This window comes from Psittacula echo, assembly GCF_963264785.1.
Source record: "Psittacula echo genome assembly, chromosome: 3".
Classification (NCBI taxonomy): Eukaryota; Metazoa; Chordata; class Aves; order Psittaciformes; family Psittacidae; genus Psittacula; species Psittacula echo.
This window is the reverse complement of record NC_137736.1, coordinates 39,064,359-39,090,961: the sequence shown is the minus strand read 5'-3', so window position 1 is coordinate 39,090,961 and position 26,603 is coordinate 39,064,359. Positions and strand designations below refer to the sequence as shown.

The 26,603-nt window shown below is 38.7% G+C and overlaps 1 protein-coding gene across 1 annotated transcript in view; it reads left to right on the top strand.

Annotated features, from left to right (window-relative positions):
• PRRG1 (proline rich and Gla domain 1) overlaps positions 1-21,844 on the top strand; it is a gene marked incomplete at both ends in the record, with an annotated part of 29,292 nt that extends 7,448 nt beyond the window's left edge. Inside the window, 4 exons of the mRNA XM_080613517.1 lie at positions 7,471-7,630; positions 8,617-8,666; positions 12,819-12,979; positions 21,320-21,844. Of these exons, the coding sequence (XP_080469643.1) occupies positions 7,471-7,630; positions 8,617-8,666; positions 12,819-12,979; positions 21,320-21,844 (896 nt within the window). The remainder of the gene's footprint in view (positions 1-7,470; positions 7,631-8,616; positions 8,667-12,818; positions 12,980-21,319) is intronic.
• Between the last annotated feature and the right edge of the window lie 4,759 nt (positions 21,845-26,603).

Below are 26,603 nucleotides of genomic sequence, written 5' to 3'. Positions count from 1 at the left end.
CCTGATGAGGCCAAAGTCTGCTCTCTTGAAGTCCAGGGCAGTGAGCTTTCTGGACGCTCTTCTCACTGTCCTGAGGATCTCAAATTTGACCATCTCATGGTTGCTGCATCCAAGGCTGCCCTGGAGCGTCACATTTCTAACGAGCCCTTCCCTGCTGGTGAGCACAAGGTCAAGCAGGGCACCTCTCCTTGTTGGCTCCTCTGTTACTTGCAGAAGGAAGTTTTCTTCCACACTATCGAGTAACCTGGATTGCTTGTGCAGGGACGTACCTTCACTCCAACAGATGTCAGGGTGGTTGAAGCCCCCATGAGAACAAGGGCCTGTGAGCGTGAGGCTGTTCCTATCTGTCTGTAGAGTGCTTCATCCACAGATTCCTCTTGGTCAGACGGTCTGTAACAGATCCCCACAATAATGACCCCTATAGCTGTTCTCCCTTTAACCCTGACCCACAAACTTTCTGTTGACTGTTTTTTGTTGGGGTTTTTTTTTTGGGGTTGTTTTTTTTTTTTTTTTTAATAGTAGCATGTAGGTTTTAATCCTTATACAGTCCAGTTTTCAGCTGGAGTTCAGAGCTTCTGTTTTCAGTTCAAGCTTCTCAGTTTGTTGTCTGTAAAGCATAGGGAGATGTTTTGAACTGCAAAGTGAAAGTTGTTTTGTAATTTACAAAACACATACAGACTTCATTTGTGTGAAAATGGGACAAAATAGGAGAGGAAAATAAAAGTGAGTGCACATTCCAGTCTTCTAATTTAAGGAGGCTGTGAGTGAAAACATGCTATAAAGAAAGCTGCAGAAGTTCTGATACAGTTTATGTTGTTTTTTCCTTGAAAAGAGCTAGCAGGTCCATTGATTGCTTTATCTTACTATAAACAAAAAGCCCAAAACAAACAAGCAACAAACGCAAAACACACAAAACCCCCAAACAACATGATAGCTATTGAATAAGCAGCTGTCACTTCACTAGTGTAACATGGGAGTTTATCAATACATTATTTAAAACTTCAGCCACCTGTAAATGTGTGATAGAAGGATAATAACATAGTTTCCCTGGCTTATTGTATATTGACATTGTGAGTTTACAAGCTGGTAACATGGGGAGGAAGTTATTGAAAATATTTACAATAGTGATCATAAACTGAATGTTAATTATGTAGTCTGTAATTGCAGGTTTCCACTCCTTGTGTGAGTGTGGGGAGAATGTGCTTTTTTTGTTTGTGGAGTTTTTGGGGAAGCTGAGGGGTTGCTATGTTTTCTCCTAGTTAGCAGATGAGCTATATATGGGGTTTTTTGTGAGTGTGGTGTTGTTTTGTTTTGGTTTGTTTTTTCCAAGCAGACAGTCTGGTATTTCAGATTTTTAGCTCTCAGGTTGGATCCTATGGTATCCTGTGTATTAGCAGTATTTCGTTTCCATAGTAAGAACACAACATTTGATGATAAGAGACAAGAACATAGACTGCTTCAGAAATCTCTTTCACTATGGTGAGGTTGTTTTGTTTCTGGGTGTTTTCTTTGGTTCTTTCGGTTTGTTTGTTTGGGTTTTTTTGTTTTGTTTTGTTTTTTGTTTTGGGGGTTTTTTTTTGCTTGAGGGAGAGCCTCATGTTACCTGTATTTTTGTCAGCTTGTTTGTCAGGTTTTGCTAGACATTCACTGTCACCACATAACAACCTTTAATTCTTTGCTGAGGAATCATTTATCTGGAGCTTCCTTCCTCACACCTTCTTACTACTTGGAGTGTAGTCACAGAGGATGTATTGGGTGTATCTGCAGTAGCATTTTGGTTTAGATTAGGAGTATGCTTTGGAAGCAAAACTCCCAGTTGTCACCACTTTCTGTGCTTTGGTTTGTATTGCAGAGGCATTTCAAAGACTCAAACTTAATTAACTTTAAACCAGAAGATATGCTCTAAGAGCATCCCTTTTGCAGTCCCACTGCCACATGGTGTTCGGCTCATGAAATCAAATCAGAGCTCTACCCCAAAGTAAAATTCTCCATATATATTGTGTCAGTTGGATCCTCGGCAGCAACTGTTTTGTTCTTCAGACTCACTGCTATTGCTCTGCATTCCTGGCTGATGTGAGTTTAGTCATGGGTAGACATAATGCACTTAAAGGCTATTATTCATGACCGCTGTACTTGCTTCAGATAAAAGAGTCCAGCTATTCAAGCCTAAGTTAGAATAGATAATATCAAAGTGGTTGACAATTTGAGTTGGATTTGGAAGCTGGCACTTAAGCAGTAAATATTTCTGTGAACACCAGAGCTATAATGGATTTGTTTTTCTGTCTCTGTTGCCTTTTGCCCTTTCCTGCTTTATCAGTCTGAGCTCTCCTACATTCTCTAACATGCTTATTGTTGTGACACCGTTGCTAATGCAGGTCACCACCATATTCTGACACCTCTTCTGTGTTGGCTGAGCTCTTTCCCTGTTCTCATCTCTTCAACTTTATTTGACTTGCCAGTTTGCAACAGTCTGTAGAGGCTGTGGCTGATCCTGAGCAGGGTGTATGCTTTCTGACTGTCTGCTTTCTGATGGTGAAAATGGGTAATGATTTACAACCGCCAAAGGCGCTGTGCTTCCTGAGATACTGCTGCAATTGGTAAACCCCATCTTTACTTCAATGAGAACATTCATGTTTTTTCTCTGTTCTTCTTGGTCATTGATCTTTGTAGAAAACTTATGGTAGCACAGAAGAAGAAATCTCCGTGTCAGATTTAGTTAAAAGCTATTGGGGGAGGGGAGGGTGGAGAGGACAGAAAGTAACACAGATTCATTAGTTTTGTGTCCAAACAAAATCAGGATAAAAACATGTCCTTCTGCGAAAGCTTTGTTTAATTGTTCACCACTCTCACTTGAAAAAGGAGAGAAATTGGTTATCATTATGTCAACACTTAGATGGATTATCAAGATAAATACTCCAAATTTTAATTCCCAAAGCATAGTGGGATTGTCTAACATAAAGCAGCAGTGTCTTTTAACTGTAGCTTATACAAGACTGAGATGTCTGAAATGCCACTCTGTAGGCAGCTCAGAAAGGCAGAGTCTCTTGAGGATTTGTGCAATTCTGGTTTCAGTACAGATTCAGTTACGTAAGTGTTCAATTATGCTTCCCAAGAACTGCCCCGGATGGTTCCCATGCACTTTAAAACAATGAAACCTGCCAATGAAAGTCTCCTGAAGGGAGGGTGTTGTTACTTCTTCCACATGTTCTACTGGCCAAGTGTGTGTATCAGAAGATTGACCTTGTCTGGTTTTGAAGGGGAGGAGAAGGAACAGATACCTTATAGCAACTGCCCCTTTGAGCCAGAGGAGCCTGGAAGTAACCAGAGAATAACCAGCCAGAGTATTGCCACAGCTTTAAAACAACAAAAAAACACCTAAATAAATGTGCTGCTTTGGGCTGTGAGAGAGTTTTTCTTCATAGTAGCTGGTATGGGACTGTACTTTGGGATTTGTGCTGGAAACAGCGTTGATAACACAGGGATGCTGCCGTTATTACTGGCCAGTGGTTACATAGAGCCAAGGCCTTTTCTGCTTCTCACACCACCCCACCAATGAGGAAACTGGGGTGCGTATGAAGTTGGGAGGGGACACAGCTGGGACAGCTGACCCCAGCTGACTCAGGGGATATCCCATACTGTATAGGGTGATGCTCAGCATCTAAACTAGGGGAAGAAGAAGGAAGGGGGGGACATTTGGAGTGATGGCATTACGTGTGATGGAGCCCTGCTTTTCTGGAGATGGCTGAACACCTGTCTGCCTGTTTGCTGGTGAAAGGCAGTGAATGAATTCCTTGTTTTGCTTTGCTTGCATGTGGGGCTTTTTCTTTACCTGTTAAACTTTATCTCGGCCCACAAGTCTTTTCACTTTCAGTCTTCCTCCCTCCTCATCCCAATGCAAAGTCAATGAGTGAGTGAGTGCCTGTGGGGAGCTTAGTTGCCAGATGGGATTAAATTGTGACAGTCCTTTTTGGCACCCAACATGGGACCTTTTCAGCACATGTCACAGCTACTTTGGAAGAAGGGGTAATGGTAATGAGACAGAAGCTTAGACTTCAGTCTTAGCCAGCCGAGTCCTGTCCAGCTGCTGTCAGGATGAGCCACCTTCTCTGTGCTAACAGGGTGGTGTTGGAGAGTTGTGCTCGGCATGCTTGTTCTATGGGTAGTAATGATACATTCTATTGATTAAAACCAATAGAATGTATCATTACTATCCATAGAACAAGCATGTACTCAGTGGACTGCCACTACACCTTAAAAGGTGTAACTGAGTACAGTCCGCTGAGTACTGGTTTCTCTTAGCAATCTGATTTGTGGTTTTGAGTCCATGTGTAATCAAAATTAATGATAATATTTTATAATGCTGTGATTGGGTAGTATCTATAAGGCAGAGGTTTTTTTCAGTTCTCTCATTCACTCTTATCCTTGTGCTGGAATAAGTCTCAGGTGAGAGAAATCTTTTCTATCCTTGTCTGATTAAGTAGCTTCAAAAATGTTCTATCCCTCTTTATTCCCATCCAAATTCTCTGGAAAACCTTGCTGTTGCAAGCAGATCAAACTTAATAAATGCAGGCTTCTCCCATATCCTTATGTATGGACTTCCTATTAAAAGAAAAATCAATATATTTCTCCAGCATTTGAATGTATTTAAGTTCTTTGATGTGGGGGAAAATTTATTTGAAACAGGTCATAATAAGAAAAAATTGTAGTCTTCTGCAGCGTTTTTTCCAAGGATGTAAAAGGTGTACATGGTGGGACTGGGATTTTGAGGTAGGCACATAATGTATTTTGAATAAAGGTAGTCAGGCAACTATCATCTGTTTTCCTGTGTAGTCATTTAATGTTGTCATTTTTCTTCTAAACAAACCGCAGGAGTGTTTCAGTTATTGCATTGCTCCTGGTTTGGGGATATGGATTAGAATAGGCATGTTTATTTTTAGACTGAACATCTACTTATGTTCAAGTCAGTGTCCCTTGAATGTTCCTGCTTTCATGAAAAGCTCTAGAAGAGCCTAAATATTTATAACTTTAAAAAGTTATATAGCTCTATGTAGCAGCTGCTTATAATTGCATCCTAGTAGCCTAATTAATTGTACAGTTTACAAAACTAACAGCTGTATTCCTTGTTAGAGTTGTACTGTAGAATGAAAAAAGTCACTTCCCTCTTCCCTACCTGGGTACTGTAATGTGTATTCCCTCCCCATTTTTGAGAGGAGCATGATGGCCTGGCAGTGCTTTAAATCACTGTTAACACAGCCTGTGAGAAACTGCGTGAGAAAATGCTGTTGCTGGTTTTTGTTACGCTTATTTTCTCTTCTCTTTGTAATTTCTTCCCTTAAGGACTTGCTTTTTTCTTTATATTCTGTCTCCCTAGAATATATGACAATTCAGTGAGTGAGAATAGTGAAGGCAGTTTGGACTCGTGTGCCCTCCATCAGATCTTCTGTCCTTTAACAGTACATGCTGCACTCAAGTTTCCATTGAACTTGTAGTCAGGGAGCGTTCCCAGAAGAAGTATACCTGCCAACCCAATATGGTTACCTTGACAAATGCAACAAAATCTTGCAGAAATACTGTCATGAGCCAACAACTTTCAGGGCTGAAATTAATTGGCTTCCCAATTTAAGGGATACATTGCACTACTAGAGTATGATTACCAGCTTTGAAAATGTGCATAAAAATATTCCATGCTTTGTGCTTATACATAGTGTATGCAAGGTTTGGGAACTTTCAGGATTAAAAAAAAAAAAAAATAGGTTATTTGTGGAAAGAAGTGTAAAGCTTAGTTTGTTACTTAAATCTTCTTTAAAATTTCATGCAAAATGTTTTTCCTATAGCCCTTTGGTGGTGAGCACGACTGCTGGTAAATAGCAAGAGCTTTGTTAGTATGTCTCCTTTGCTGTCTCATGCTTTAGAACTCACTGAATTTCCATTAGGTCATTATACTTTCTACTAAAAGTGGAAGGTTGATTGTTTTAGTTTAGTTTTGTTTCTTACCATTATCCTGTCAGCCAAGTAGGCAGACAGAAAAGGTCACTTATTGGTCAAGTATGTCAGCTTGCCGTTGAACTCAGAATTTGACACTTGGCTATAGAGCTATCCATGCTGTCCACTGTGTTGTCACTTTTTCCACAAGCAAATCTAAGGTGATGTATGACCTCTTGAAGAGTGTGAAGGGGGTAATACATAGAACATAGTTGGAAGAGGGATTCCTAATATAGTAAATATTGGTGTTACTAGTAAGATACTCTCTGTAGAGGATTTTATGTTCTTGCATTTGCATGTATATGTGAAAAACATTGCTTTTGACACCATAGGAACCTTCAGTAAGGTTCATGAAGACTTAAAAGCAGAAACTAAATAGAGCTGGGTAGAGAAATAAATGAGTCAGTAGCAAGTCAAGATGTTCTTGTAGTATTGCCAGCCCTCCTCAGCTTTATCATGTACTTGTTTGTCTGATCCCTTCTTCCAAACAACCTTTGAACTATTTAGTCAGTTCGAACCAAGACTGTCAGAGAGTAGAGGACCAAAAAATAATTAAACTTTTTCTCTTATGTGATGGGGCAGTTGAGGGCGAAGACCCAAGTGGTTCCTCTGCAGTGGGAGAGTCTGTTCTGTGAGTGTAATGTCTATGTAGTGGCAGGGCAACCATTCCCTATGTCCTCTAATCAACTTTTTCCCCAATAGGTATATGGTTGTCATAGCAAGAAGTTAGCTATGTGTTTGTGGGAGCTTGGAAATGAAGAAGTTTGGGGAGATATGGAGAGGGAAGGCAGGGGAGCATAAAAAAGATACACATTTGTACTAAAATGGACAAAACTAGTTCCAGGTAGATCTAAATACTTGTAATTGCTGTAAGAATTACAAATTAGAAACTGCAGATTGTTAAAGGGAAGTTTCTGCACCACAGCTGCTGGAAAGCTGTATTTGGTATTTCCTAGAGAAGGGCATGCTGGTTCCTTTTGTAATGGAGGAATGGTGAAGAGAAATGTAATATGTGTTTTGCTGCCAGTCCAGCAAATCTTCATTTTTTGTCTCCAGTTCATAATGCACTTGCCTCCATTTCCACTGACAAAAAGTCCTGATGTTTCTTTCTTATCCACACATTTTCCCCATCTGGGAATGAACATTAGAATACTGACATACAAAGGTCATGGTGTTCCAAGTACCCCGTGTCAGGTGCCAAGGCGGCACTGCATGCCTCGGCAGCGCCGCATTCTGCTCCTGGTGGACAACATCCAGTAGCAGGGAAGAGTCACATTAGTCTCCTCATTTCCATCGCAGTTCCAGAGCCATCTAGTTGTGACTCAGCGAGCATGGATGTGGATGCATGTTTTGCTTTTGGGGTTTTTTTTGGTTTTTTTGGTTTTTTTTTTTTTTTTCCCAAATATTGTTGATATCCACACACATTACTCGTTAAGGGGTGAAATATTAAAGACTACCTGTTTTTTTAATTTTTATTCTAAATTTAAGGCAAAGAAGAGTCCCAATTAGAGGGTAAGCTTGGTGAGGTACATTTCAAGCACTGTTGTATTGCTACTCCACCAGAGCAAGGGAGGACTCATGGGTCTTGCTTTTCTATTACTGGGAATCTTGAGCTGCTATTGCAAAAGCAGCCACCTGAAACTGGCAGGTAATAAATGGCAGAAGAAATTCATAATGTAACAGATGAAGAGAATAGTTATAGCAGTAGCCAAATTTGTTTACCTGCTTGTTAGTAAAAGCTTGGCTATTTCTTCAGCATAGGTAGTTAGGTTGTAACAATGTGACTACCCAGAAAATGACACTGATTTTGGCTTTGTTCAAGAAGCAGAGGCAAAGGTAGTTTTGTCTTTGCATAGAGAAGTCTGCTGAGAAAAATTACTCCAAGAAACTGAAAACAGTCCCTCAAGCTACTCTTTCTGCCTTTAGATGTAGTTCTTGTTGGTGTTTTGCCTGGTGGATGCAATGAGTTTTAGCACTCTCCTGACTGAGAGCATCTTTTGTCTGGTCTCTTTCCAAGATGTGCTATAAAGTACATGTAGGTTCTTATAGGACAGGTTGAGATCCTCTCATGTATTTCTATTTCCTTTGCCAAATCACAGATCTTGTTCTGCCATTGAACTTTATGCAGGAATCCTGTTTAAATCAGTAGCAGACTGTGAATGAATTTGCATGTTCATTCTGATTTTAAAAAGTGTGATCCATAGACTAAAGATAATGAGTTGACTTGATGATCTCTGCAGAGTGAATTTAAGTCTTGGATACGTATTAAGTAATTACAGTGGAGAATGTAATACCTTTCAAGTTTGATTAGGGAAAACAGTGTTTGCAGATTTGCTTAAAATTATATATGCCTTCTGTTTCATATCAGCATTTTTGCATATTCTAAATATGGAAAGCTTTGAAAAAGGTTAAAGCATTCACCATTTCACAACAGTTACCTATTTTTGGATAGTATTCCTATACTACTGAATTTAGTCTACATGCAGTATTGGTACAGTTAAAAAAAGGGGGTTAATCCTAATCATGGGGTTTCCAGCACTGATACATTTGTAGCAACATGTGGAAATCAAGAGAAACTTTTGCAAGTTCACCAGAATTCACAAACTAAACAGGATGTTTCCTTTTTTGTTACAGACCTGATATTTGCAAGTTCCTTGCCTTGACAGTAACCATCATGGATAGTGGTAAGTTTGTTAATTTAGTGATGAGTGTGCATTCTTTATGACTTCCTGTGAAGTGGACATTAACACACCCCAAAACTATCCTGTACTCAAAATTCCAGTCAGTTTGCACAAAAAATGTCCTCTGCTGTTGAACTAGATCTGGTGTTACATAGGATGCAGATCTTTTTCCACACTAAACTGAACTGGAATCATACTGCTGTTCTAAAAGAGATACTATATACAGACCATAATAATCATCACATGCTCCTTTGTGGACTTTTGAAAGCTGGCTGCAGAATGAAGACCCCAGAGATAAATTTCCAGCCTGGAGTACTTTAGTTTTAACTGTTCTTAAGCTTGTCCCAGTAACTCAGCATTCTCAGAGCAGAAGTTACTTTCTAAGCTTTATAAGTAAATGCTCAAATAATCTTTCTCTCTTCTGCTCTGTGCAAACCAAATGATTTTTTTAAGATCACCTACAGAAAGTTTCGGAACTATCAATAGCTGCACCTTCAAACTTAAAATTAAATGTTTATTTCTAGTATTTAGTGGTGGTTTTAATCTGCTTAGGTGTTGGTAAGAAGTCAGAAAAAGGAAGACTCAATAGTAGTCTCAATAGAGCTGGTTTTGGTGTCCAGAATGCCGTGGGCTTTGATTCAGCAACACTTCTATGCCTCAGAATACCTTTCCCATGCTACTGCGCCCTGTTCCTTCTGTCACTGAAGACCTGAAGCCTATTTTCTTTGCCTGTGACTGCTTCAGCTGGTAGGCTGAGACATATTTATCCTCTCGTTTTCTTACCTGTCTCTTTCTGATTCTGATTGAATTTCACCTTGCTAGAGTATCTGTTTGCTATTGTGATAAGCACACAAGTTTTCTGGGGAATGCATAATAGATTGATCTGACTATATTACTGTCTTCAATAATAGTAAGTGAAACTAAGACTTTGGAATTATTTTCTTTGTGGCTGTCTGATGCGTAAAAACTTGCTAAAAGCAAAGTGTTACAGTAACACACTGAGCACTAGTGTGTCTGAAGAAAGAAACATGTATTCAAATGCTTTTTATTTGGTAGATGTATGTCTTTGTCTATATTCTACAGAAGTTGACGGAGAAGAAGACTAGATTACTTATTTCTGTGCCTATCTTATGTAATGCCAAAATAGTAATTTTGTCCCTTTAGTCCCTTTTGATTTTCCCTTTATTTGCTAGCTAGTCTCCTTAACAAAGTAAAAAAGAAGTTTTATCTTGCTCCGTAATTTTATTCTTGTCACATGCAATTCTTCCCTGATTATCTTTAGCTCCATAGTAACAGCTGTAGTGAATTCAACCACACCGTAGCTTGCCTAGGTGCACATCCAGCTCAAAGCAGGTTTTTTTAGTCGCTCCTATGCAACTATAACTGAATGTCTACATGATGGTACTGGAATACTAAGTAATATGATTCCATTATCTCATTTTATGGGATTCATCAGGCAATGACTGATTCTCATTAAATGACTATATTTCAGTCGGTATCTCTATCAAGATTGCTTTGATCAGTGTATGTTTTTGTTTTCTTGCTGCATTTGTATTGGCTTCTTGATTGGATTTAAAGTCAATAGGAGTGTGGAGAGCTTTAAAAATGTCAAATAAACCCAGACTAATTAATATACTTAATTTTTCCAGCTTTGCAGGGTCAAAAGCCATTCCTAGTCTGGACTAATCATGGATTATTATTTATCAGACACATTTAGAATTAATCATTGTGTGCTTTATTTTCTTCAGTGGGCTTTTTTGGCTCTGTGATGTATGCATTTGCTCTACTATATTGTGAGAGAAGAGACTTTCTGAATATGAATCACTAAATAAAAAAGATGGATTTTTTTATATAGTCATATATTGGCCATTCTTGAATATTGGATTGCTTTAATGTTTTGCTGTTCTTTGTCAATGCATTTTGAAGCAGAAATGTATGCTTAGCTCTTTTTGGAAAACTAAACTGTTTCCTAGAAACTCATCCCAATGAGTGTTTCAAATGCAATATTTTGTAACATGGCAGCCTCTAAACCTTTGTTTTCAGTTTCCTGCTTTGGTAAATTTGAAAGTGCTTGCAGGAACAGAGATTTGCATATTGTTTCTGAGAGCCAGAGGCTTTCAATTGGAATATTTTCAGCTTCCTGCATTTTCATTTTCCTTTTCCGTCTGCATTCAGTACAGAGCTGTCACAGTTTCTCTCATTGCTCTTTTCAAGAACAGATTCCAGTTTTGAAATGAAATTCCCTAGGTTTTATCTGCTGAAGGAAGGGAAACTTGATTTATAGTGTATTATCTACTCCTCACTGATTCCACATATGGGCACTCTCAAGAGAGTCTGGGCTGTACCTCATTCTGCTTCAGAAATGCCCAGAGGAGGAGTTGTTAAGAATTATAGACGACTGGCAGTCCATCCCCCTGCATGGCTGCATGCTGGCTTCCTGATGCAGACATGTCCTTCAGCTCATCATGTTTAGGTGATCACTGAGACATGTTGAAAGAAACCAACCTCTTTAGGCCTAGAGGGAAGTCGGAGGAGTGGTGTAAGAAATGTAAAGAAGCCATCCTTTATTCCTTTACCTTTTGAAGAGTCCATGCATATTAATTTGTAAGTTCAGTCAGTGAACTCACACAATAGCAGATGCTCATGTGCTCACCTGTGGTGCTGTAGAAAACCAAAATTGTAATGGGTGCAGTTGTAGAGGTCTATGCCCTGAACCTCTGGCAGCATCATGAATAGTGTAATTGTGTGGTGCATTTGTGTACCACATGTATTCAACTGAAAGGAAGGGAGTGACCGGGTGTTTTGGAGTTTAATCTTCAAATCTTCATTTAATCCTTTGCAAAAGACAAATGACTGTCTAACAATTTATAACGAAGTGTAACACAGAGACTAAACAAAATTAAAGCAGATCACCCTAATTATGGTAGTAGCCTCATTGCTGAAAAATGGCACAACATCAATCTAAAGCAAAAGCACTGTGGTCACCTTTGCAGACTTGCTGCCATCCATTTTTGAAACTCAAAATCGGATTAGCAGGGAAAAGAAAACACAGCTGATTTATATAATATTATAGATAAATAATTTCTTAAACCAGTCAGTCGCTATCTTTAGCAGATAGTGAGTTTGTCTTCCTAGTATATCAGGTGTCTTGGACTAGCTGTGAATGAACCAATGCAGAAATGATTGCACAAGTAGAGAAAGTGGTATGAGTGTATCAGCATAGCAGTGTATTGAATAATTAGCCCCTCTTGCTGGCAGCCAGAGCAGAAGAACAGTGTTGCACTGACATGATGTTCTTGCTTTCTGACCTGAAATACATGGGGAATTTCTGCATCGTTCACTGCAGATGTACCTCCTGGGTAATTCAGTCTGATGGATTTTGGAGTGTGCCAGTTGCTGTGTATTACTGTAAAAATCATTGGGTCAGGGAGTTTGAGGAAAAGCTGAAACATCAGAAGAGCTTCCAGCTCTTTTCTTGAACAAAAAACTAAGAAAAGCAAATAAGGAGTACTGTGTCAGAACATTTGTTGCCTTTTGAGGTTGTTTTATTTAATTCACTGAATAGGGTGAGGTTTTGTGTATGATTCAAGAAAACAGAAGGAGGCTACTCTCCCCACACCCCCAAAAGGGTCACTGTTTCATGGTTGAGATTTCTGGAGCGAAGGAAGCAAGTCTGCTTCAGAGTTGCTTAAGAAAACGTACAGACTTAAACTTTGATAAATGCAGCTGTTCTGGTGTATGTGACCGGGTAATATTCATAAATATTTAAATCAAAAACTTCAGAACATTATGGTTGTGATGCCTTCAGGCAGTTGAAAATATCCTTTTGGATGTTCACAAGCAGTATTTGTTTGTTTTGTGTCATTGTAGTTTAAGAAGTTGCTTGAGCTGAGCACTCTTCTTAGGCACCGTCTTCAATCTTGTTTAAGCAGACATGACTGTGATGCTGAACTGAGGTCCATCACATTTGACGCATATGACAATAACTACCCCAACGACCAAAACTAGGAAAGGCCTTTTATCGTATTAAATAAAGGGGAAGACTTTGAAAAAGCTGTTTTAATTCTCAGAAGCACATTTTGTTTCAGCAGTTCTAGCATGAGGTTTTGGATGTCTATTTCAGAAGTGACCTTTATTGTCTTTCCTGTTATTCAGTGTTCTTAACAGAGGACAAAGCCAATTCTGTGTTAAAAAGATACCCAAGAGCCAACACATTCCTGGAAGAATTAAAGCAAGGTGACATAGAACATGAATGCAGAGAAGAAATCTGTAGTTATGAAGAAGCAAGAGAAGCATTTGAAAATGAGGAAAAAACGGTAAGTTTTGGTGTGTATATGAAGATGGCTGAGGTGTATTGACAGTAAATTTTTGGGTGTGCTGAATGCTTGTGTGTTTTCCAACATTAGATTTGGTTTTGGCCTGTTTCTTTAAGCAAATAAGGTGTATGGTGGAAATGAATAGTCTGCACTTTTGAATCCTTTGTCTCAGACTGAATGTAAAGGGGGTAGAAGTTTCAAAGATAATAATGCTCATAAGTGTGAAAATAGACAGCTGGGAAGAAAAGGAACATGAATTAATACCCCCACTTGAGAAGAGGTAGGCAAATCTGTCACTGTTTGGCAGCACTGTTTACCCAAATAGCCTATGTACTGGTTATCGTACTATCACACACTTAAGTTTGACTTGGGTATCATAAATGCAGTTGTTTGTCTTGGAAGAAAGGGGACAAGGGGTAACGGGTTAAAAACTTTCCCCCCTGTTTAAAGGGGAAGTTTAGATTGGATAGAAGGCAGAAGTTCTTTACTGTAAGGGTGGTGAGGCACTGGAATGGATTGCCCCAAGAAGTTGTGAATGCTCCATCCCTGGCGGTGTTCAAGGCCAGGTTGGACAAAGCCTTGGGTGTCATGGTTTAGTGTGAGATGTCCCTGCCCATGGCAGGGGGTTAGAACTAGATGATCTTAAGGTCCTTTCCAACCCTAGGTATTCTATGAAATCACAGGATTGAGACTGTTATGGGGAATATATAGTAGCAGAGGGTATAAGTCTTCATTTATCGCACTCCTTCTGGAATAACTTGTTTATTAACTATGTCCACATGAAATGAGTGAGCAATTCAAAAAGCTTTCTGTTTAAAATATGCCTTCAAATCCCAGGTGCTGGTGTAGCTGGCTAAAGGGTTTAAGGTCCACACTGTTAATAGTCTAAAATAAGGAAAGTCTAGTGGTCTTTTTAAAACTAAAATCTGCAAACTCCCATAGGGAATTGTTACACAGCAGTGATCTAAAATATGGAAAGAACAATAATGTATGTTATGCAAGGGCAGTGATGCATTGACTTGATGGGAACGAAGCAGATACTGCCCCCACAAAGTTGTTGCATAAGTCTGCTGGCTTCTCTAATTAATAGAAGCTTGTGGGCTAATGGCTCTGCACATCATACCCAACATATCTTTTATTACTTCCCAACATATAAAAACAGCTCACAGGGTTTTGGCTGTGGCATCTGACCTATTGAATGCAATACAGTCAAGAATTTTTTTTTTTTATTATTCAAGACAGACGTGGATGAAATTAGGCTGAATTTGACAATAAATGTGAACTGAAAAACAGGTGCTAGAAAATGTGACTCAGAACAACAGACAACTACCTTCAACAAATGATTTTATCCCTTGTGTGTTTTTACACAGGGATATTATACTTTCAAGGCCAGTGGGTTAATGGGCAAAGTGGCACAGGGAGCATTGCAGATTTCTTCCAGAATTTACACAGGTGATGCATTCCACTCTTTAGTGACTTGGCTCTACATCAGGTAATAGCAATGTGTAAAGGCATACTGAATGCATTAAGTTCTTGGCATCTTTTTGTGGGAGGTCATAGCCGGGGAGATAGATGAGGCTGGAATGAGAACTTTCTAATTTGTTAAAATTAAGTAGTAGGACCTGCAGTGTCTCTTCAGAGCTGCTTCTTTCTGAAACTTTAAAGTGTATGCACACACATGTGTTTTACCTTCCAAACTTGGCTTGGTGTGGCCATTCCTAATGATAGCTCATTATGTAATTAAGAATAGCGTGTACAATGACACAACTTGTGTAAAATTCTGACACAATATCATTTCTGCTGAAGTAGCACAAGACGTTCAAGTCCCTAGAAGAAAGCATAGCCCAAACATGCTGCTTCTCACTTCAGCTTCTTTTCTGCCATTTAGGAACATTTTGTGTTTTAATAGTTAACATTTCCCTTTCAGAGGTATTTGGGAAATAGTAAAATAGAAATAGTTACATTTCCATCTTTGCTGCAACCTTTGTGTCACAGTGGAGAAAAGGCTTCCAATGAGGTCCTGAACTTTTATCCGTTTCTACTACTGTATCCTTTTTGCCTAGCTGCTTTATTCTGTTGTTGGTAGCTTGCTAATGGGCCAGGCTCTGCTAATGTGCAGTTGTGCCTGACCAGCCTCATTTACTTGAGTATTTAGTTCATTGTTCCCCAGCTGTATCCATCCTTACAGCTACTTAGGTAAGACTTAACTTCTGTGTCCCAGAGGAAGGAAGTGGATGCAGTAGACTAGCATCATGATACAGTATGTTCAGAGTGACAGATGCAGCGATTTCATAATATAGGTGGACTGGAATTCAAATAGGGTCTGTAGCTTGTTTAGCTCATGGTAACTGTTTTGTGACATCTCTCTCTTTGTATTTTTTAATCTTGTCCACTTGGTTCTTGGTTTTTCTTCAGTCATCTGGGGAAATGTGCAACATACAGATGCGTAATATTGAAATAATACCAAGCAGTTCCCTCAAGTTATTTTTGTTGCATGAGTTTTTCTTGAAAGTTAGCATGATGTATGTTAAGTGTACGTGCATAGCTGTAATGGAAATATTGAATGCCTTTAACACTATGTAGGCTTGGGGATTGTGATAGGTTCAGAATTATTATTTAAAATTATAAAGGGATTATAAAGATAATACAATTATGTTAGTAAGACTAGAGCCAACAGGGAAGAATTTGCAGGGCTTTATGGATAAAACAGAGTATGAAAATCAGTGCTGACAAATGTAGTGCGTGTGCGGGAAAAGGGAACATCATTGTATGTGTGAGTGGCTCTGAACTTGGGGACAAGATCTGAATTTGAATTTATGAAGACTTGTATTTAATGCTTAGCAGTCAGACAAAACCAAAACAAAATAAAAGCTTGAGTACTAGGAATATGAAGAAAGGAAAAGTGATGAAAATGGAGAACATAGTTATGCCATTGCACAACTGCATCTTGAATGTGCTAAATACAGCTCTGACCTCCCTATCTCCTAAAAAATCAAATTAGTAGCTGAGGAAGGAGCAGAGGGACAAGTGTGACAGTTGACCAAAGATATGAAAAGACTTCTGTAACAATAATAGATATTGAAAGAGTTAAATGAGGGAATATGTGAAGATGTCTGTGACGAGCATGAAGATCGAACTGAGGTCAATCACTTGCCATCCTTCTGACAGGAGAGCTAAGAGAGCCTCAAAAGTAACTGGAAGGCGCAAGTTCAAAGCAAATTGAAGTGCCTCTTCTCACCACAGATAATTGAGCTGTGGACTGCCTTGCCACAGGATGTCTTTGATCCTGAAAGCTTGTATAGGTTCAGAGAACAATGATATAAATGAATGGAAGATAAATCAATCTGGAGCCATTGAATAAGAGGGGTCAGCTTTGGCTAATGGAAGTTCTGCAAGTACAAATATTTGAAGCTGGGAGAGTATTGCTGTCTGCTTTTATTTGAACCCTTCTTCCAGGAGTCTCTAATGATTGTTGTTAGAGAGAAAGTAACAGATTAGGTGAACCCTGGGTCTGATCTAGTAAAGCTGTTTATTTGTAGTACCTGTAGCCTGCAGGCAGCACTATATGTGATCAGTGGTCAGTTGTCAGAGGTTGCTGGGAGACTCAAAGATTTATTCAAAGGTTACTGTGCAAAGTATCTGAGTATGATTGAAGCACTGATACTAATTTTATTTACATTAAGTAATTTTTTTAAATTATACTGCATGAAGACTTAAAAAGTTAGAAATCACAGATCTTCATTTTTTTAAAATTTCCCACAAATTTTAAGTATTACAGAAAATTGCAAGGTTATAGCTCTATTCTAGCAAAACAAGCCACTAAAAAGCTTAGCAAGCAACTCAAAACTTGTCAGCACCAGATCTGTGATTAAGTAAGACTGCTAACATAAGTCTATGTGTAGTTATGAATGCTGGAAAAATACCCAGAAGAGAAGAGGTGACTCTTTTGCTGCTACCTGGAATTGAGGGCAGACCAGAAGAAAACAGTGTAGCAGGTACACTTACTTCCCATTATTGCCTTGTTCACATCCTCTGCCTAATGAATACCAAGCAGTCTCCTGTCTGGCATATTATTAGTCTACCTTTATAACAAATCAGGCAATTGACCAAAAATCATTTGAGGTTGGCGATGCTGTTAAATGTAGTAAAGGCCTCAGCTGAAATTCTCAGCAGGGTACGAGTCTCTTAACTTTCATGTGGATTCTTTATTTGAATCATCATTCAGATCCAGTCACCTGGTGCTCTGTTCTGAGATGTATTAGAAATAAAAGGGAAACAAAATTCTGGCAAATCGGCTGCAAGTGTCTTTGTGTGGGATACCCTTGAGAATTCCTTTTGATTATTTCAAACTGGATTTGCCAAAGCAGTAAGGGACATTGAGAAAAGTGGTTCTCAGGAATAAATGTTAGATGTTTTCTAAGTTCATTGCAGTTACACGATTTTGGCCTGTTTAACTTAGCTTTTCAGCCTTTTAAGGCATATATGCCTGGTATTCCCACCTGTACAGCACTCAAGGGTAAATGGTTATTGGAATATTCTTTTCATAAAAGAAGAGGTAATAATTTTGTCAAGTAGTAGTAGTCCTTTTTGTTGTTGGTTTAAGAGACCAGGAACTGTGGAAGGGATGTTTGTGCTGTGAGTTCTCCAACTTTTAAATTACTCAGAATTTCTATGCGAGCTGTACAGCTACTTCCTAAGTTTTCAGTACTTCCCCCCTCTTGGTTTTTTTTCATTGCAGTTTGTACAAATGGTCACAATGTGCAAATTCATCCAATTTCTGTGTGGTTTTGTTGGGCTGTGATTCGCCTTTGACCAGGTGGCTTTTCCTCTTCCTGTGTTTTCACTTCACAGTACAGTGTAGCGGTGGGGTGACAGAGCAGAGGAGGAGCTGCTTGGCAGCTGTGCAACTCTAACCAGAAGTATTAGTTTCCTAAAGTTTCTGTCAATTCCATCACTCTGGAACTAACAGTATTTTTGCTTCTCTAAGATCTGCCTTGTAAAAAATTCAAGCTAGAAACCTGGGGTCTAGTACACCTATGTCCTGGGTTCAGCAATAGCAGTCATTTTTTCTCCTTCTTAGTGGCTGGTGCAGTGCTGTGGTTTTGACTTTCGGCCTGGGAACAGTGCTGATAACACCTATGGTTTTAGTTACTGCTCAAATGTTTAGTCTGACCAAAGACTTTGTGAGTCTCATGCTCTGCCAGGGAGGAGGGGAAGCCGAGAGGAAGCAGAGACAGGGCACCTGACCCAAACTAGCCAAAAAGGTGTTCCATACCACAGCACGTCATGCCCAGGATGTAAACTGAGAGTTACCCGGAAGGGCTGGTTCAGTGCTCGGTCAGGCTGGGTATCGGTCGGCGGGTGGTATTGTATTCTCTTCCATTGTTATTTCCCTTATCATTATTATTATTGGTGGTAGCAGTACTGGTTTGTGTTATACCTTAGTTACTGGACTGTTCTTATCTCAACCTGTGGAAGTTACATTCTTTTGATTCTCCTCCCCATCCCTCCAGGAGCAGGGGAAGGAAAGGGGGAGAGGGGAGTGAGAGCGCAACTGCATGATTTACGGCTGAGCTTAAACCATGACAACCTAGTAAGATTTGGTTGGTGGGATTTTGTGGATGTTTTTTTTTTCATTTGTTTTTTACTTTATCAAAGAGGAATATTTAAAAGAGAGATTTTAATTATTTTTTTGTTTTCCTAATGACTAAACAAGTATTTGTTTCTTAGTATTTTTTACCTGTGTGGAGAACGTTCTTACTTTGTCTCTGTAAGATAGCCTTAGATCTAAGGCACCGTAATTTTTGACAGGGGCATATGTGTCTAAACTGTTTGAATTTCTTTTGCCTTGCATGTAAATAAAAATGGACACTAAACTATTTTCATCCTTAAAGCAGTTTAAATTTGTATCTTAAGCTCTTTATGCACCTGTCTTGTCACACCATCAACCTGAACATCCCTCACAACCATACACCCTATTCTGAACTAGTTGTCTGCCACTCTGGGAAAATAGCTTTTCTGCTGCTTTGCCACGTTGCAGAGTGACAAGGAGAGATGCTGTTATTCCAGCTTTCTGAAGAAGGTACAGAGACATTTTCTCCAGTAGTTAGAGCTGAGCTGGAAGTAACATGGAAACAATACTAAAATACAAGCCACAACTTACTGCCTTTCCATCAGAGAAGGTGTATTTCCTCTGCAGTCTGCAACACAAAATATATTGCTAAGGGTAAAGTGTAATTTCTTCTTTTTCATCAAAACTACCTTTTTCCTCCACAATCTTTAAAATAAGATGTTCTTGCACACTATACTTGATGACTTCCGGTAAATCTTTGCAACTTTGGCCTCAAAACCAAACACTGTACCGTTTTATGCTTTGCTGCTGTTGAGGCAGCAGAACAGTCAAGTGGGAAGCTTGGTTCAAGTACAGACAGTAGCACTTAATAATCCTAATGAATCCTTTTATGCTTTTTTAATCAACAATATATTCATCATTTATTCTGCTAAAGAATCTAGTTAGTCATATTCAAACCGGATGAAAAGATAATAGGTAACATCTTGACTGGTGATCCAGTGGTGAGACATGAGGTGTTGCATTTTGTTGGCTTTCGTCATGCAGAGATCTCAAAAGTCCTCAGCTGTGCAGCTAATGCAAGTTTTTAATGTTAGTTCCCCCCACCCCTCAAATTTGTTTTTTCTGAAGTGCACGCAGTTGATCTGGTTCTGACTGTGGAACAATGCATCAAAGAAGGCCTTTGTAGATAAGTATTTATGGAGGTTAGTCCATCTTCCCAGACTTGCTTACTTTGTTTGAAGTCAGTGCTACTTAGCTTAAGGTTATTTGGACTTGGGTTTGCATCAGAGGATCAGAAGGGCACTCTGACAACCTACTTGTGATGTCAAGCGTTGGAATGTAGGAAAAATACCTGATTCTGGATTGCTGCAGGAATTAAGATTTTTTTTTTTATTATTCTTTTTATTTAAACTTGCACTGACTATTGGTATAAGAACAACTGAATTTGTTTTAAACATGTACAGGATAGCCAGTTGTTCCATACACATGGCATTGCTCTTAACCTTAGTGAATTCTGGTGAAGCATTATGAGCATGTGTTTTGCCCATGGGGTCCTGGTCCTTTGCACAGGGCAAGCTTAGCCCCCACACTAAAGGGGCCATGTTGCTTCTGCAACCTGAGTGCATCACTTACTAATAACTGAGCACTGACAATATCCATTTTACCTGGTGACTATTTTATAAATACCTGCATGTGAGTATGTGTGCTATCACTTAAAATGGATGCTGGCATGAGTATGAATGAGTCAGGCCTCTGCATTTTAAAAGATAACAGTTCAGAGTTTCTGGCATGGATATGAGGCTTGGAGGGGTGTGTGTTATTTGTTTTTTAATATTTTTATTTTTATTTTATGCATGACTATGAAAGTGGAAGTGCTGCTTAGTAGGAGAGATCTTATATTACAAGTGAGGATTACTACTTTTTGAGGCTTGGTATGCTTTTTGTACTGTTTCTTCATACCATTCACTGCAGAGAAAATTGGATGGCAACGTGGTCTTTGTGTTCCTGCTTGTGCATATTAATACAGCAAAGAGTACTGTCAAGTACTGGTGTTCTTCTTCATCTTTATTTTCACTTGGTCATATTTTCTTTTTTCCACATTCTGTTCCATTTATCTGTAGCTGTGTTGTCAAAATTTCCAGAACATAATAAGCTGTGTAATATTCTCATAGTGCTGGAGCTATTTTTAACTATAAATAGAGGATCTGAATCAACTCAAAATAAGCTGACAATTGCTTTATGAGACAGAGGGCGGGGGAAGTCTAAATTATGAGGTGACAATATAACATAGTTGTGCTTTGCCAAAATGATATGTCATTCTGAAAGAGTATTTCCCTGTGAAATTGTATTAGTATATTACTACAAATTTAAAACAAAGGAACAAAGTCCTATCTTTTACCTTGAGATATGTTGAAAGATTTTAATCCACCAGATGGCTGATGTGCATGCTGATTAGCTATTATTATTGTTATTGTTGTTATCCTAGTCCTGTCTGAGCTGCGTGTTTTTAAATGTTAAGTGTAAACACAGGAATCTTAAAAGCAATGAGGAGTTGGTTTTAAAAAACCCAAAAATTCTTCTGTATCGCTAATCACATCAGAAGAAAATTTGAAAGTTTATTGTGTGTGCTTATCCATACCAGTTCTCAGTTTAATCATCAGTATTTTAAATGCCTTTTTTGTTTTGTCATTCATTTGAAACAACTTGATTACAGTGATTGTGTTTTAACTGTCCTGTAGTTTCTGACTTATCCTGTCTTGCTCTTCTAGAAGGAGTTCTGGAAAGCCTACAAAAATGGACTTCAGGGAGAAAGTAACACAGGACATACCTGGTTTTCATTTTACCTTGCATTTCCATTAATCATTGGCCTTTTCATTATCCTCATTGTCATTTTTGTCGTATGGAGATGCCTGTTTAAAAAGAAAATGCGTAGACAGTCGGTGTACATGCATAGGGGAGCCCACGAAGCGATGGGTGATGGTGCTGTGGCTGATGGCAGAGGTCCTCTTCCGCCGCCTCTCAGCATTGTTCATTCCCCACAGGAGGAAATGTATGAAGTCAGTGGGCTCTCTCCAGGAGATCTGAGCTATATGGATGGACGATCAGACTCAATATCCACAAGGCTCTCAAACTGTGATCCTCCTCCTTCATATGAGGAAGCCACTGGTGAAATCAGTATGAGAAGAAGCGAAACTGAACAACATTTAGATCCACCCCCACAGTATGAAGACATTGTGAATTGTAGTTCAGCTGGTGCAATTGCACTATCTCCTATTGTCACCAGTACTAAGTAAAGCAAGAAGAATGCTACGGACATTTTAGAAATTACTAATAATTTTGTAGCACTTTATCTTGGCTTAGTATGCATTTCTGTAATTTAATGGACTTGTATGATGAACTTCACTTTGGGTTTAGATCCACTTTTTCTTTGGGTTTGGGATTTTTTTTGCTTTTGGCAGGTATTAAAAATTAAGGACTCTGTATTGATAGTGCAGATACAAATGTGGTGCTCTGTCATAAATTCTCAAAAGCAGCTCTGCGATGAGGATGGCACTTATTTTAGTCCAAATACTGTCCGCATTCCCCACAAGATCTATGGAATCTCCCTCCCCTTTCTTACTGCAGACTGTCAGAATTGCCTGAAATAGAGAATCCTTAAGCAGCATTTTAGACAGCTATTTACACTAAAGGGGACTGATGTTGCAGTATTGCCTTTTGTCCAGTTGGTTCCTTTTTCTCACTTGGATTTTTGTTACAATTTGCACCCTATCATGGGCCCTTGGAAGGATGACAGCAGTAAGCCTTTGTGTTCAAACCAGTGTCTCATTCAGAGTATGCTGGTGTAATAGCAATAATTTCAGAGTCCTAGCACAAGAGGTGTATTCTAAAGCTTTTGCTATTAGAACTCAAAATTCTGTAAATGCTTAGAAGCTAACAATCCAAGACACTACTTAGTGAATTTAATACTGTACTACTTTTGTCCATGTTCTGACTTTCCTATCTGTTTTTACTTGTGTATTTTAGAGGTGAGGAGTGTGTGTATGTTAAGTTTAGAACTTGAAAGTTCATGCAACAGTAAATAATGAAATACTGAAATACGTGAGTGGATAAAATCCTGATAATAGTCTTCCTACCATAGTCTTCACTGGGACCAGGATATTATCCATAAACTCAGAAACCCATAGATATTACTTTCCTTCTAAAATTGGGAAAAAAGGAAAAGCATTCAATATATGTGTGTGACTTTTTTTTTCCCCCAGCTGTGAAATAAAAACCTCTTCCTCAAATCCTGATACTCTTTGCCTCTTGCATACTTACATGTAGCATGTGTGCACCTTACCTTGATTGCTATGGAAATCGTTTGCAGAGAACATAACCATTTTTTCAACAACAAATATATTTATTGCTTATCAGTTCCAACAAGGTGCTTCTTTGCAAGAGTTAACTATGTTATAATGAAATACAACTACTTAAATTTTTCATTCTTTCTAAGAACCGCGTAGAGCTTTGATTGATGACATGAACTCCTAAAACACACTCCATTCTCAGTGTACACAAGCCTTTTTTTCCACAGCTCTTAGGTTACAGGTGCTCATCAGAGTAAGAGTTGCTGGGAAGCATGTTAGTCGAGGCTGGCTCCAGAAGTTGCTGCGTGACTCATTCCAGCTTTGAGCGTGGGGCCCACCTGATAAGGCAGAACTGGGAGGACCCATGGTGTGTATTTTTAAGAACACAATGTAGGCATAGGCCCAAGTGTTAGTCTGGAGTGACTTTCTGAGGCTGAAGACATGTGGATTTCTGTCAGACTTGATAGAAGTTAGAATGGAGGCTTGTACAGAATTTCAACCACCTGATTTAGACACTGATGATAGTTAAGGTGGTAGAAGCTGTAGTGTGGCAATTCTTTTTTCCCAGCTTGATTTAGAAGTTCATTGCTTGGTTTAGCTTCTGAATACTCATTTCAGTTTTCTTCCCATGCCAATGTAGCTGGCATTAGCTTTAGTATTGTTCTGTGTTCTACTAATGAATTATCACCAATTGAAACGTATGAGACTTGAAGGACTACTGTGTTGACTTTCCTACAGCAGAAGCCCAAACTGCATCTTGTTCCAAAGACTCCAAATGAAAGGCCAGTGCCATCCATTTGAAATTGCTGTTATTGTCCAAGATGTATGCTGGTGTCTTCTGTCTCATGGGGGCTTGGTCCATCTTCCCTAAGAAATTTTGTAGAAAGCTGCTGAAAAGAAATGTATGGTCATAGATGTGTGTGTATATGCACAATTCTGTAAGAATCTGATGTGAGGTATTGACAAATGAAGTGAGGATTTTATGAATAATTTTAGTTCTCAATTTTGATGAAGAGTAGGTTGCCTGAGTTGCCTACTGAGGACATTCAGTGGCCAAGGCAAGTTGTATTAAGACTTAATAGATGAACTCCAGGCCAAACCATTGTCAAAAACTTAACCTATATTTCTTTTATATGATAGTTATTGGGCAGGTAAGTGCAATGTTTTGGACACTTGCAGTAAGAATTGCCTGGATCTTAATTTTGGACTTTCTGACCTTTTCTTTTGAAGTGGTTTTAGCTCTTCTGTTCCTGAATTGCTACTTGTAGAAGTTAAAGCTCCTTTTATACTGAGCAACAGTTAATATACTGCTTTAGGCAGACGTTACCAAAACAGTGCCTCATCTCAACATGCAGGAACCACCTCAAAAAGAGCTGGTATTTCAATGTCCATGCCATATTGGCATCTCCTGTGCCTGCCAGCACAGCTAGTAGTTTTACCCGTTTGGATATAGACTTTCCTGTAGGAAATGCATGGAGATTGCCCATTTCAGATTAGGTCATTCAACACACATCATCATCCCCTGAGCATGGGCAGTCTAGTTTAGAGATGAGCTGGCTTTGCTTTCTCTTCTGTCTTAATTACTGTGTATTCCACTGCCACTTTTAACAGTTTTATGTTTCTGGCTCCTAAGTTGAACATGTCGTTTTTATGTGCAATGCAATAATGATGCTCATCCTTCAAAAAAAAGCCACAACCAAATATCTAAAGTGATCTACAAGTTTAATTTATTGGGTTATGCCTTTTCCATGTACATGAGCATGAAAGCCACTGTGGACTATAAGCTTACATGTTGGTGAATAGGTTTCATAATTAAACAAAACTTGCGTAGGACAGTTATCCAAATGTATTTCCTCTAAGACATGAACAGCTCTCTCCATGTTCGAATAATGTCAAACTACAAATTGTTTTGTTCTTATTTATGAAATGTGGGGAAATAGCTTAGTCTTGCGCCTGGCTTTTCTAATCTGATTGAAAAATAAAATTTCATTTGTACTGGGTTTTTATATAGCTTTTTTTTCTTTTTTTTTTTTTTTCAGATCACTTTGGTGTTTTACCTATCCTGTAATTGCACTGTCATGCAATAAATATTATAAATGTATAGTTGTACCTCTCTAAAGGTTTTGCAAGTCTCAATGCAGTACTATCTTGACTGATGATATGAATTGTCATGGACACTGCCTTTCCCACTTCTGAATATAGCCTTGAATTTCATCTTGTATTGGGACTGAGATGATTTATCTACTAAAACTAACTTAAATATGTGTCACTGTTTCAAGAAATTATTTAATTATTTGTTTAAATGATATTTAGAATTAGTGAAGGTTGTTCTATCTTCACTGGATGTAAATAACCTCTGATTACAGTATTGCATCCTTTAAAGGGATTTGGTTTACATTAAATTATCCTATTTAAACATTTTTGCCTATGTTTATAGAAAAATTTTTGTAACATTTGTTTTTCAATATGCTAAATAAAATTTTTTAAGATGCCGCTTTCAAAATATGAGTTCTACACAACAACAGTGAGAGTTTACTTTGTGTATTTAAGTGGTGTTCTCTTCATTTCCATTGTTGTATGTACTTAATCAGTTGCATTGAATCAGTTGTTTTGATAACTTTAAAATACAATTTTGTTTGCAAAGACTTGATATTCTTTCAAAATTCAGGCTCAGTTTTAATCAGATTTGTGAATTTATTTATTTACCTTTTTTTTTTTTTTTTTTTTTTTAAAAAAAAAAAAGGCACTTCTTGTCACCATAACTAAATAACAGTCACAGGCAGGCAGAAAGCAGAAACTATTCTCTGTTACAAGGTGAAACAGTACCATGTAGCAAGAAATGTTTAGGTCAGAGGTCTTGATTTCAAAGTTGGCCTCAGCCCTTTGAAAGAAACTGATTGCAAAATTTTGCACTGGCTTTGGGAATGATGCGTTAATAGTGAACGAAAGGGGAAAAAACCCAAAAAACTAAACAAAGAAAAAAGCAATCTTGCATAATGATTCCTGCTGGAAACGAAAGATCTCCATTCCATTCGAGACAAACTTTGTGTCATCCTTTCTCGCTCAGCTGCTGGTAAATAGGATAATACGTCCCTGGTACTTTTCAGTAGTTTACCACATGACTGGAGTCTGTTGCAGGCATTAGTGAAGCCCAGTGGGAGGTAGGTAGCTTAGAGTGTCATGAACATGAGTGCAGTTTTATACTGGTCATACCAAAAGTGCAAAAAAGAGTCACTAAACAAAGTGTGTGGGACTTCCCAAGCCATCATGTGCATAGTGGGTCAGCTTTCATTTGCATAGCTCAGAACAGTGCTCCATGTTGGGTTAAGTGGCATTTGCTGTGCGCATACACATTCAGTGTCCCGCCCATATATCCATCAGCACTAGCTGACCTGTTTGCACATGGTTCAATGCATGATTGCCCCTGCATGGCTGACATCTAGCTATTGAAATGTGGCAGATGTAATGTTAATCTGGTATCATGAACCTTGGTATCTGTAAAAAAAAATCACACCAGGTTAGTAGTGATGAATGGTCATCATTTATTGTTTCATGAACACTGTTCTCTGCTGTTCTGAATCACTCTGATGGATTTCTTTTCATCTTCTGCATAGTGTGAACTTTTTGTAGTGCTACTTGCTGTTTTTTTAAAAAGAAGAAAAAACATGTTCAGCTGAAAGCAGTGAGGTGACATCTGTGCTGTTTC